Source organism: Peromyscus maniculatus, chromosome X (genome assembly GCF_049852395.1).
Source record: "Peromyscus maniculatus bairdii isolate BWxNUB_F1_BW_parent chromosome X, HU_Pman_BW_mat_3.1, whole genome shotgun sequence".
In the NCBI taxonomy this organism is placed as follows: domain Eukaryota; kingdom Metazoa; phylum Chordata; class Mammalia; order Rodentia; family Cricetidae; genus Peromyscus; species Peromyscus maniculatus.
Genome location: NC_134875.1, coordinates 3042024 through 3053337, shown reverse-complemented (window position 1 = coordinate 3053337; position 11314 = coordinate 3042024). Strand labels below are relative to the sequence as shown.

General features: G+C 45.8%; 1 protein-coding gene across 1 annotated transcript; it reads left to right on the top strand.

The window, feature by feature from the left end:
- The first annotated feature begins 5662 nt into the window (after window positions 1–5662).
- Window positions 5663–8858, top strand: LOC143271037 (paraneoplastic antigen-like protein 6B). The gene is made up of 2 exons (XM_076562870.1): window positions 5663–5931; window positions 6373–8858. Exon 2 carries the CDS (start codon window positions 6489–6491, stop codon window positions 7779–7781), a length of 1293 nt encoding a protein of 430 aa, XP_076418985.1. The 5' UTR covers window positions 5663–5931; window positions 6373–6488; the 3' UTR covers window positions 7782–8858.
- Window positions 8859–11314: the final 2456 nt, after the last annotated feature.

The window sequence follows — 11314 nt, the reverse complement described above, 5'->3', positions numbered from 1 at the left end:
CCCTCTCTCTGTCTTAATGTGTGTTCACTTTTGCCATATGTCCATCAGGTGCAGTGTGTATTCTTGCCCTTCAGTTGGAATATTCTTTCATGTCCTTCTAATTAATAATGTTATTTATTTTCAGTTTTCCTCTGTTTATATTTAATCCAGATGACCTCTCTATTGGTGGGCCTGGGTTTTCAAATCACCCACTATCAGTGTAGTGGTTTTTAACTGTGGGTTTACCTTTTTCCATCAAATTGTGTGTACCTGTACTTGGTGCATATATTTTTAGGTTTGTGTTTTCCTCTCAACTTATTGTTCCATTGATGAGAATGAAGGAATCTTCTTTATCTCTCCTCTTCTGGGATAGAATTTTATTTTGTGTTATATTAAAATAGCCATACCTGTATTTTTCAGAGACAATAAAATAACGGCTCCTATTTTCCAATTCAATATATTCGTCTGCATCTTTTTCATGGGGAACTGAGACTATTAATAAAGAGAGTTGTTTTTTAAAGGAATTATGTATTAATTCCTTCATTTTGTATATTTGTGTTGTTTACTTTGACATATTTTGATTGACTGTCCTGTTATTATTTATGCTCCAACAGTGGCCTCTTTGATGTATTTATCCTTTATTTCTGATGAGAATATTCCTTTTAGTATCTTCTGTAGAGCTGGTTTAGTGTCCACACGTTCCTTTCGTCTCTTTTTATCATGAAAAAAATTAACTTTCCCTTTATTTTGATAGATAATTTTGCTGAGTATAATAGGTTTGGCAGTTGTGGTCTTGGTCTTGTAGAGCTTGTAATACGTCTGTGCAGGATCTTCTGGTTTTAAATATTTCTTTTAAATAATCAGATGTTATTCTGATAGGCCTGACCCTATAAGTGACTTTATTATTCTTTCTTTCATACCCTTTCTTTTGTCTGTGATTTTAGTGTTTTTACCATAATATACAATAGGGGGTTCTTTTCTTTTCTTGTCTATTTTATGTTCTGTAGGTTTCTTGTGTACCTACAAGATGTGTATCTCTTTTTCTAGATTTTAGAAATTTTCTTTTATGATTTTATTGAAAATATTTTCTATTGCTTTGGTGCAGAATGCCCTTAATTTGAAGATTTACTCCTTTCATGGTGTTTCATAATTCTTACATGTTCTACTAAGGAATGATCTAATTCCTCTACCTTGTCCTTTAGCTTGATACTCTTTTTCCTCATGTCTCATTCATTGATGAGGCTTTCCACCAAGCTATTAATTCATCTAATTGAGTTTTCAGTTTCAGTATCAATTCAGTTTGGTTTGTCTTCAGCACTAATATCTCTTTGCTGAAATCTATTTTCATATCTTTGATTGACTTCCTGATTGCATTCAGCTTTGTGTCTTTCTCTTGGAGTACATTAATGGTTTCTTTGAGTTATTTTAATATAGTTAAAATCATTCTTCTGAATTCTTTGTCTATAAGTTCTTACAAATTGTTCTTACTGAGACTCTTTACTATGAGATCAGTAATTTTTGGAGAAAGTGTGTTATCTTGGTATTTTTGTGTTGATTTGTTTTTGTGCTGGACTTGTGCATCTGGAGTTGGTTTGTTGGCTGAGTTTCTCTTTTTTATTTTTTAATTCACATTGTCCTTCTTCTTTCAGTGGTGGTGTTTACAATGTTCAGAAGAGGACTAATTCATAGTAATATTGAGGCGTGGTTTTCCTCTGTGACACTGATATTTAGGCCAGAGTCTCTATGTCTAGTCTTTCTTCTGTGTGTTGTAGAATCTGTCCTATGGGTCTTGCCCTGGGTCAGATCCGGTCCCTACCTTGGGTCTGCAGCTTCCTTTGAAGCAGCAGCAAGATGTGCATTCCCATCACATATGGGGGACTCCAGTCCTTATTCTGGGTCAACAGCTTCCTCTTCTGCTGGGAGATGTCAAGACCAACATTCACATTGGTTCTGGTATCCACCTTCTTCCAGTATGACCTCACCTAAATTAAACTAAGTGTTCAGCAACCCTATCCCCCAATAAGGTCACATTCTGAGGTAATAAGAGCCAGAAACTTCCTCTTAAGAGTGTGGATTTGTGGGAAATTGAATCCACAGCACCCAGGAATCCAGGACCATGGAGTCTCCATCAGATGACTGGCACAGAAGCCCATGCGTTTGGGTAAACACCCCTTTCTTGCGAGATGTTGCCTTGTTCATGAATGTTGGCTGACTCCTGAAGTACCACTCAACCCCACGAGCCAAAAGGGCAAGCCAGGCAGACCATGTAGGCTGGTAAGCTGAGCTAGAAGGAACAAGGGCCCTTGGGTTACATGTCCATGACTCCAGGCTGGACAATCAGGCTGCCACATCCATTTTTGCTGCTGTAACAAAATACCTAAGACAGATTAACTTACACTAAAAGTATAAATTTACCTCTTACAGTTTTGGGTTTTGGGTCACTCACTCCTGCTTAGTTTGAGAATCTATCCAGATGATCTTCAAGGCAAGCTCAATCCATCACTGATTCCCAGTGAGCTTGAAGCTAGCTAAATTGTATCATCATCTTATCTCTCTGGTGTCTTCATTCCCCACAGAGTCTCCTCACTCTCTCTCTCTCTCTCTCTCTCTCTCTGTGTGTGTGTGTGTGTGTGTGTGTGTGTGTGTGTGTGTATGCACATCTGTTTACTATTGGCTCTTACAATCTGGAAGACAGACTCACTTGCCATCCTAGGCAACATGATCTTGCAAGGCTCCTTTTGGTAAGGGCTCCTGCTTGCTTTCCAGGAGGGATTACTTAATGCTTAAAACAGAGACCTATCCATCATTTATCTGGTGATGACATGTGAATAAGTGCTACTAATATGGATAAAGGAAGATAGAGGGATCAGAGTACAGGCATGAAGTGTCGGACACCAAGCTAGGAACTACGGAAAAGAATTGCAGTCCCTGGCCATAGTTGATAGTGTCTGGTGGTGGGAGAGATTTGGAGGTGAGAAACAAAGGAAAGGGGAGGAAGTTTCCTGCAGCCTTTGCTCAAATAACCTGAGAGAAGGCAGAGCCATTTGTATAGATGGGGGAAGCCCAGGGAAAGAGCAGGTATGCAAAGGTGCTTGAAGCACCCTAGTTGAAATACCTGAATTATTAAAGCCTGAGGGGCATCCAAATGGACAGTCTGACACACATGGGCAGAGCTGGAGAAGGGATTATGACCAGCACAGAACGTCTCTGGAAAGAATGTCCAAGATCTGCAGCTAGGAGACCACCCACACTATATTATATTGAGGTCCAACAAAGAAATAGGAAGAAGAGAAGGAGGGGGAGGTAGAAGGATAACTTCAACTGAAAGGCAGGAAAGGGGGCAGGAGGTCAGTTCAAATGCAGGAAGGGGTGTCCCAGAAGCCAAGAAAGGAAAGGTAGGGAAAGAAAAGATACTAGCTGCTGAGAGATAGAGACGTTGGGTACAGAGAAGAGACAAAGGAAAAACAGCTGAGGTGTCACAACCCATGCCCTAGTGTAGAGGGAGGAAAATGAGCCTATATAGAAGGAAAGCCCTCACTTGGAGAAGGAAGAGAGGGAAAGAGGGAAAGGAGAAACAAGCCTAAAAACAGGGGAAATGTGTTGATAATCTGTTTGCAAGCCCACTGGGCCAGCTGGTAGCACTAGATCATCCAGCTTATTTATGTTCCCAAGGGAATGCCTTCTGTAGGGAAAAAACCAGGAAAATTACACCCAAGCCAAGAAGGAAGACAAGGTATTTATTGTGTGAGCCATAACAGGTCAAACAAGGAATTTCAGTAGACAGAAATTCTTACATCAGATATTAACAGCAGTAACTGGCCAGCATGAGAACAGGCAGTTTGGGCCCTGGAGGTTGAGTAAGGGAGGGATTAGATGCTTTAGACCAATTGAGGAAGTTGGGTTGTAACAGAAGACTTACAATTCTTTCCCCCCCCAAGCACTTGCCTTCAGGCTGTGGATAATCATAGTAGGAATCACAGGGGCAAGAAAGAGAACTGCCCATGACAAACGGAAGACCAAGTGTGAGGTCAAGTTGAATGTAACCTGTTTTGGGCAATGGTTGCATATACACAATGAGAGTGCCTTCAGCTTTGATGCTAAAAACTTTCTCCTGAAAACGGGCTAAAGACCTGACTGTAGGATGGGGCTGGGCATGAGGAAGAGCAAAAGAGATACACAGAAGGTGAACCGGGAGTGGAAGATGAAATTGTAAGAGGATGCACAATATAATAACCTATTAAGGAAATGCCAAGCACATGTTGATGCATGAGGTAGTAATTCTCCCTTTGGGGGGTGTTCAATGGTCAAGGCTGAAAGGCTGCTTGAGTTGTAGGACAGAGATGAGTGCTCCCACACTGCTAATTGGAGAGAACATGGGTTGCTCCACTCACAGCAGATAATGGATTAATGGAAGCCTACTTGGACACAGCCCAAGTCTCAGCAAGGTCACTTTCTGGTGTACACCCTAGAGCCTTCCTCACTGCCAGAGGTTCAGGAAGGCAGGTAGGATGCTAGTGGCAGCACTGTCTGAAACAGTCTAACATGACAACAACCTAAAAAGAGCTGACAACAATAAGCCAAGGCAGTATGAGTGAGATGGACACCACTAGGGAAACTTTTCCCAGTAGTGAAAGTCAAGTGGCCAGAGTATGGTGCCCAAAGAAAGAAAAGGGGGGCAGGAAAGGATATGTAGAGGTCTGACCTTCTGTGAACCTGCTTGCCTTCTCACTGGCAGAGATGTTGTGCATCTTTGGACTCTTGGTGATTGGAGAGAGTCAGGGTGATAAGAGTGGTAGGGACTGAAACTCTGTTTTGAGCCAGAGTAGCACAGCTCTGAGGGGATGAGCAGAAGATATAGGGCAGGGGAGGGACTGACTGATGGTAAAACACATAGGGAGGCTTCTGGGATTTAGGCCACCCATGCCACCTTCAACACCAAGAGGGTCGTGTCCCAGAGCCTGGAAGGCTATTGACACAGGGGGCAGGGAAATGTTGAGCACCTCACTGACATCACAGTGTTTCTTCCTACATGAATTTAGGCAGAATTCCCAGAAACTATAAACTTTTCTGCAACAAGAATGGGCAGGGACTGGCCCAAAGACAGCCAGTAAGATACAAGTCCAAGTGTTTGGGCTTCAGATCTCAAAAGCAGCTTTTCAAGAACCTGGATATACAGCAGGCAGAGCAGGAAAGGCCTGCCTGATGCTGGACTACCCTCCTGTGAGCTGGTCACAGGCACCAAGGACAGCAAAGCATGCATGCCCCATGGTAGTGAGCATGCCTACAGCCCCTTCCACTGGATGGGCATCACCCAGATAGTGCATGCTCCGTGGGGAGTGGTGGGGTGGGGTGTGTGCGCTCATATGGTATCTATCTATTTCAGGGACTCTACCTAGACCAGGTGTTGCTTGCCCAGCTCTGTCACTGGACTAGGTCCAGATAGGGACTCACCAGGGGGGAAAAAAAGCCTCAGAGCCCCTGCTCCCTGGCCTTGATCAGGAGACAAAGCTGGAGGGGGCGCGGCAGCTTTCTGATGCCCTTCTGTGGAGAGACCCCTGAGCACTCTGTGTTCCCTGTGCCAGTGGCATAGATGTACGATGGGGGAGGGGTCAGCAGCAGGTGACGTCACCAGTGGCCGGCCCATTGACATCACCGGAGGTCCCAGGTTGCCAAGGGCTAGGCGACAGCCTTGTCTTGTGATCTTCCTGCGCCAATGGCCTGGCTGGCTTGCTCCCGGAGCACGTAGGGGGATCTGTGCTCCAGCGCCACCACACCCCCGCCCCAAGTCCACACTGCAGAGAGCAGTGTGAAGCTTGCGCCCACACTGTTCTGCGTGAGTGCGCAACTATAAGGCTAAAGAGAGCAAGGGAGCTGGCTGGCGAGAGAACCTGGAGAGCAGCCCGGAGAATCCTTGCTGTGAGACCGAAGGAGGAAGGATCCTGCTCCTAGGAGGTACCGTATCCTGGGAGGGTACTACTGGCCCTGACAAACCCCGCCCCAACCCGCAGGCCTGTGGGAGTTGGACTGCAGGGAGATACTGGGCTGGGGAAGGCCTGTGCCTGAGGCATGGGGTGGGATGCAGAAGCATTGTCTAAGGCAGTGGTTCTCAGCATTCCTAATGCTATGGCCCTTTAACACAATTCCTCATGCTGTGGTGACCCTCAACCATAAAATTATTTTCGTTGCCACTTCACACCTGTAATTTTGCTACTGTTATGAATAGTAATGTAGATATCTGTGCTTGCCAGTGGTCTTGGGAGACCCCCGTGAAAAGGTCTTTCCACCTGAAGGGTTGCACCCCACAGGTTGAGAACCTCTTCTCTAGGGCTAGTGGATGGGAAGGGGGGGGGGGAGGAGTGGACATTAACCTCCTCTCTCTGTTTTTGTTTACAGGCTGTGGAGACCTAGGCTGGTCTCTGAGTCCTAGCCTAGGCTCCTGTCCCAACCTGACCTGCTTCTGGGGAAACGGTTTCCTGCTCCTAGTGTGAGCCTTGCCAAAATTTCCGGTTATGGCGGTGGAGATGCTACAGGACTGGTGCAGGTGGATGGGTGTCAGCGCTCGTAGGGGCCTGCTTATCCTAGGCATCCCAGAGGACTGCAGTGAAGCTGAATTCCAAGAGTCCCTGGAGGCTGCCCTGTGGCCCATGGGCCACTTTACTGTGCTGGGCAAAGTATTTCGTGAGGAGGATAATGCCACTGCAGCCCTGGTTGAGCTTGACCGGGAAGTCAACTATGCTTTGGTCCCAAGGGAAATCCTAGGCACTCGGGGGCCCTGGAACGTGGTCTTTGTGCCCCGTTGCTCCACCGAAGAGCTTCTTGGTCGTGTTTTTCACTTCTTGGAGCAACAGGGGCAGACGGTGGATAGTGTACCTGGAGCCCTGGGCCTGGAGCTGGACAGAGTATGCAGGCTCCAGTCAGTTAGTCAGGCAATCCAGCCCTGGGTGGAGACCTTGCAGTACCAGAGCTTGGGTGTGTTTTCTGGGAGCGTTCAGCCAGCCCCTGGGGAGGAACACTTTGAGGCCTGGCTAGACCACACCACTGACATGTTTCAGGTGTGGCAAAGGGTCCCAGAAAGGGAGAAGAGGAGACGATTGCTGGAGGGCTTGCGGGGGACTGCCCTCTACCTTGTACATGGGCTGTTAGCAGAGAATCCAGCAAGGACTGCAGAGGACTGCCTAGAGGCCCTGACCCGGGTGTTTGGAGACAATGAATCTCAGGCCACCATCCGAATGAAGTGTCTGACTGCTCAACAGCAGTCAGATGAGCAGCTCTCTGCCTTTGTGTTGAGGCTAGAAGTCCTGCTGCAGAAAGCCATCCAGAAGGGGGCTCTAGAGAGAACCTCCACTGATGATGTCCGCCTGAGGCAGGTGCTCACCAGGGCTAACCTGAATGAGCCTCTGGGTGAAGCTCTGAGGAGGCTGAGAATGATCGGGAGATCTCCAACTTTCCTGGAGTTGTTGGGGCTCATAAGGGAGTCTGAGGAATGGGAGGCAAGACTAGTCAGCAACCTGGAAGCCCAGGTGGAGAATGAAGCTGGTGATCTGGCTCCTGCCTGGGCTGATGGCAGAGTCAATGCAAAGGCAGAAGATGAGAATGTGGAGAAAGAGGAAGATGAGGTGGAGGAGCAGGCAGAGGACGAGGTTGAGGAGGAGATAGAAGACCATAACCCAGACCATGGCCCTGTGGACCCAAGCCAGGCAGGACCCGATGAGCCCCCTGGGGCTCCCACTCCAGCCCAGATGGGCAGTACTCCTAGAGAGTGCCCAGGAGGGCCTGGCTGGGTGCCCAGCAGCCTTGCCTAGGCGGGAGAACATAAAGCAGAGGATCCCATCCTGTACCAGCCTAGAAGTACTACTGAAGGGTCAGCCCCAGAGTAGAGGAGAGGGCCTGCAGATAGCTGCTATACCCCCTGGCCTGGGAGATATTAGAGAGAAAGAGTCTATTAAAAGGATCCTGACAGCCTGGCTTTTCTACCCAGTCAGCATCCCCAGGCAAGCTTATGACACTGCCTTTGGAATCTCATCCTTAACTGTTTTACTCACAGTGACTAGCTATTCAGTGAGTATGCATTTTCATACTAGCTCTCCCATCCATCACACCCTAGGCAAAGTGTATCAATCCCAGATTGGTGGAAGCCCTGACCCACCCAGCTAGCCACCACCATAGTCCCAGCTTGTGCTGTGAATTTCCATGCGAGCCAAGGCCCCGTTTGCTCTGCTTATGCCTCGTGTTGTGTATTCCTGGTCAGTTTTCTTGATATATTTGCAGGCCAGCCACTTGCTGCTTGTTCCCTACAGATGTGTGTGTTCTTACCTGAGAAGGTCCTCCGCAGAGATCCCAAGCCAAGGCCTTGGAACCAGCAAAAAGGATGGGTGATGACAATCAGGGACTGGCTGATGCTCATCTTGTGACTGATTTCAACCTGGGGTGGGCACGAAGACCTGGACTAAGGATGGGTGTGATCTGACAACCAAGATTTAATGTTCTACTCTTGCTGTTACTTGTGACACCAGTTCTTCAGTTTCGTGAGATGTTCCTTTCTGTGCTTTCCAGTGTCCAGTGACTGTCTTATGCCAGAATAATTCAGGATCACTCCGCAATGGGTGATTCTTCTAGAGCGTTTCCCCAAAAGAGAGAACATTTCCAGATGCCATCATCCAGGAAAGAGGCATATCAGGGGTCCCTGGAAAGGAAGAAGCTGAGGCAAGTAAGCCTTAGTGTAGCAAGCAGATGAGGTCCTTCTTCATGAATTGCAGAGTGGGACAAGATGGGACCTGTGGCCTCTAGCAGCTGTGGGGAATTTCTGTGCTGTCATCCCCTTGACCTCAATGGCTTCAGTAAATGTATCTGTTCAATAAATTTAATGGATGTTACAGTTACATCCTGCTTTTGCTGGGCTTGGGCTGGGCTGGAGCAAGATTGGTATACGTGCAGGGCAGGGACATGAAGGGCTGTGTGTGTGTGGAGGTGGGCAGGGTGCATGGGTTAATAAGAATAGGCTGACTAGTCACTGGTGGGTGTGTGGGGGCAGTGGCTATCCTGCTTTCAGGGGAAAGGCACTCCAAGATGACAAGAGATAGGGATAAGTCAGTTATGTGCTCAAGTGAGGCTATAGGGCAGCAAGTAAGGCCCTTGGCCCTAATATTCCTGGCTGTCAGGTGTTTCAGTTAGGAACTCATTCTCACAGAACTCAAATGCCATTTTTTTCCCCACTAAAATATAGGAAAAAGAAAACTAAAAAAAAAAAAAAAATCCGTGGAGCCACAAAAAGCCCTAAATAGCCAAAGCCCTCCTGAGAGAGAAAACCAAAATTGGAGACATCAGCCTTCCTGATTTCATAATATATTACATAGATATAATGATCAAAAGAGTGCAGTGACCAGGAATGGCGGTGCATGCTTTTAATTGCAGCATTGGGAGGCAGAGGCAGGAGGATCTCTGAGTTCAAGGCAAGGCTGGTCTACATGGTGAGTTCTAGGACAGCCAGGGCTACACAGAGAGACTCTATCTCAAACAAACAAACAAACAAACAAACAAACAAACAAACAAACAAAGTATGGCATTGGTATCAAGGTGGGTATCAATGGGATGGGAAAAGGAGACAAGGAACTAGTCCACACACCCACAGAAAACTGATTTTCAGGGAAAGGTGCCCCAAAATACCACAATTGGGGAAAGTATAGTCTTTTCAGCAAACAGCACTCAGGAAACTATGCATCTATGTGTAGAAGAAAGAATTTTGACCTTGACATTGTTCTTGGAGCATTTTTTTAGTTATCACATCAAAACGTTAGGCAGCAAAAGCATAAAAGGTTCCCTCACTCTATGTGTTACATATAGCAAAAGGAAATATTCAACCAAACAAACCACCATCTTTGGATTGGAGAAAATCATTTGTGAATTATAAACCACATGGGGGTGGGGGTTTAATGTCTCAAATATCAATGAATTAGCACAACTCAGTAGCAAAAAGCAAGGAAGCAAACAAGAACTCCCAAATCCTCTGATTTAAAAATGGGCAAAGGAGCTCAGTAGATGGTGTAGCCAGCAAGTGTATGAAAATGTGCTCAACATCACCAGTCATTAAGGAAATGCAAACCAAAACCACAATGTGAGACTACCCTAGGTGGGTTGGATGACTACTATTAAAAACACAACAGAGCAGAGCTGATGAACATATGAACTCACAGGGACTGTGACAGCATACAAAAGACCTGCACAAATTCAAGCCAGACAAAATCCTAGGAGATGGTGAAGAGTGCACAAAGTCTTACCCCCTAACCAAGAAGCTATTTGCAATTGATAATTGCTGGGAGAAGAAAATCAGTTTTCATTAATGGAATGACAGTGGGTATATCAATCACACTGCAGGGCAGGCCCCAGGCTCAAGAGTAAATGGCCAAAACAAAACAGACTTCTTGGTTTTTGTTTATGCTTGTTTTGTTTTGTTTGGGTTTGGATTTTGTTTTGCTTTTTAAGGGCATACACCACGGGGGCAGTGATGAATGTGGAGAGACTTTCACAGTTTGAAAGCAGGGATCTGGGAAGAGTTGGGGGGATGGGAAGAATATGATCAAAATATATGAAAATTTAAAAAATAAAATAAAATATCACAGCAAATAGCAAGTGCTGGAGAGGCTGTGAAGAAAACCAAGGTATTTTTCACTGTTTATGGGGATGTCATATATTACAGAAAAAATAGTATAAACATCCCTCAGATAGTTAAAACTAGAACTAACATATGACCCAGCAATCTTCTGTTGAGTCTATGTGCAAAGCATATACAATCAGCACCATGTTGAAATTGCCATGTTCCCATGTGCACTTGTATAGTATTCACAATAACCAAGCCACGGAATCAATCCAAGTGTCCCTCAATGAGTAATGTGATGTGATGGGTGGTGTGTCGTGTGTGTGTGTGTGTGTGTGTGTGTGTGTGTGTGTGTGTGTCTGAGAGAGAGACAGAGACAGAGACAGAGAGACAGAGGGTGGAAACTTGATACTCTTGTTTAAAACATAGAACTAAGCTCTTTCTTATTTTGGAAATTTCACATCCACATTTTGCTTCAGTGTATTTATATTTCTATCCTTCTTTCCTCACATGTATTTTCTTCTAAAAATGCTTTGTTTTATCTTGAAAGACTCTAGAACCCATTGCTGGTAGGCCTTTTTGATTTTTAAGTCCTGAGCTGATGCATTTAAGTATTTCAAGATACATATTACACAGTGAGTGAGGAGTATGCTTTTCTTTTGGAAAGATGAGAAACAGGAGCTGTGGAAGGAACTGGGAGTCCACAGGAGGAAGCCGCCAGGTTTCAAGCATGTAGAATCAGAA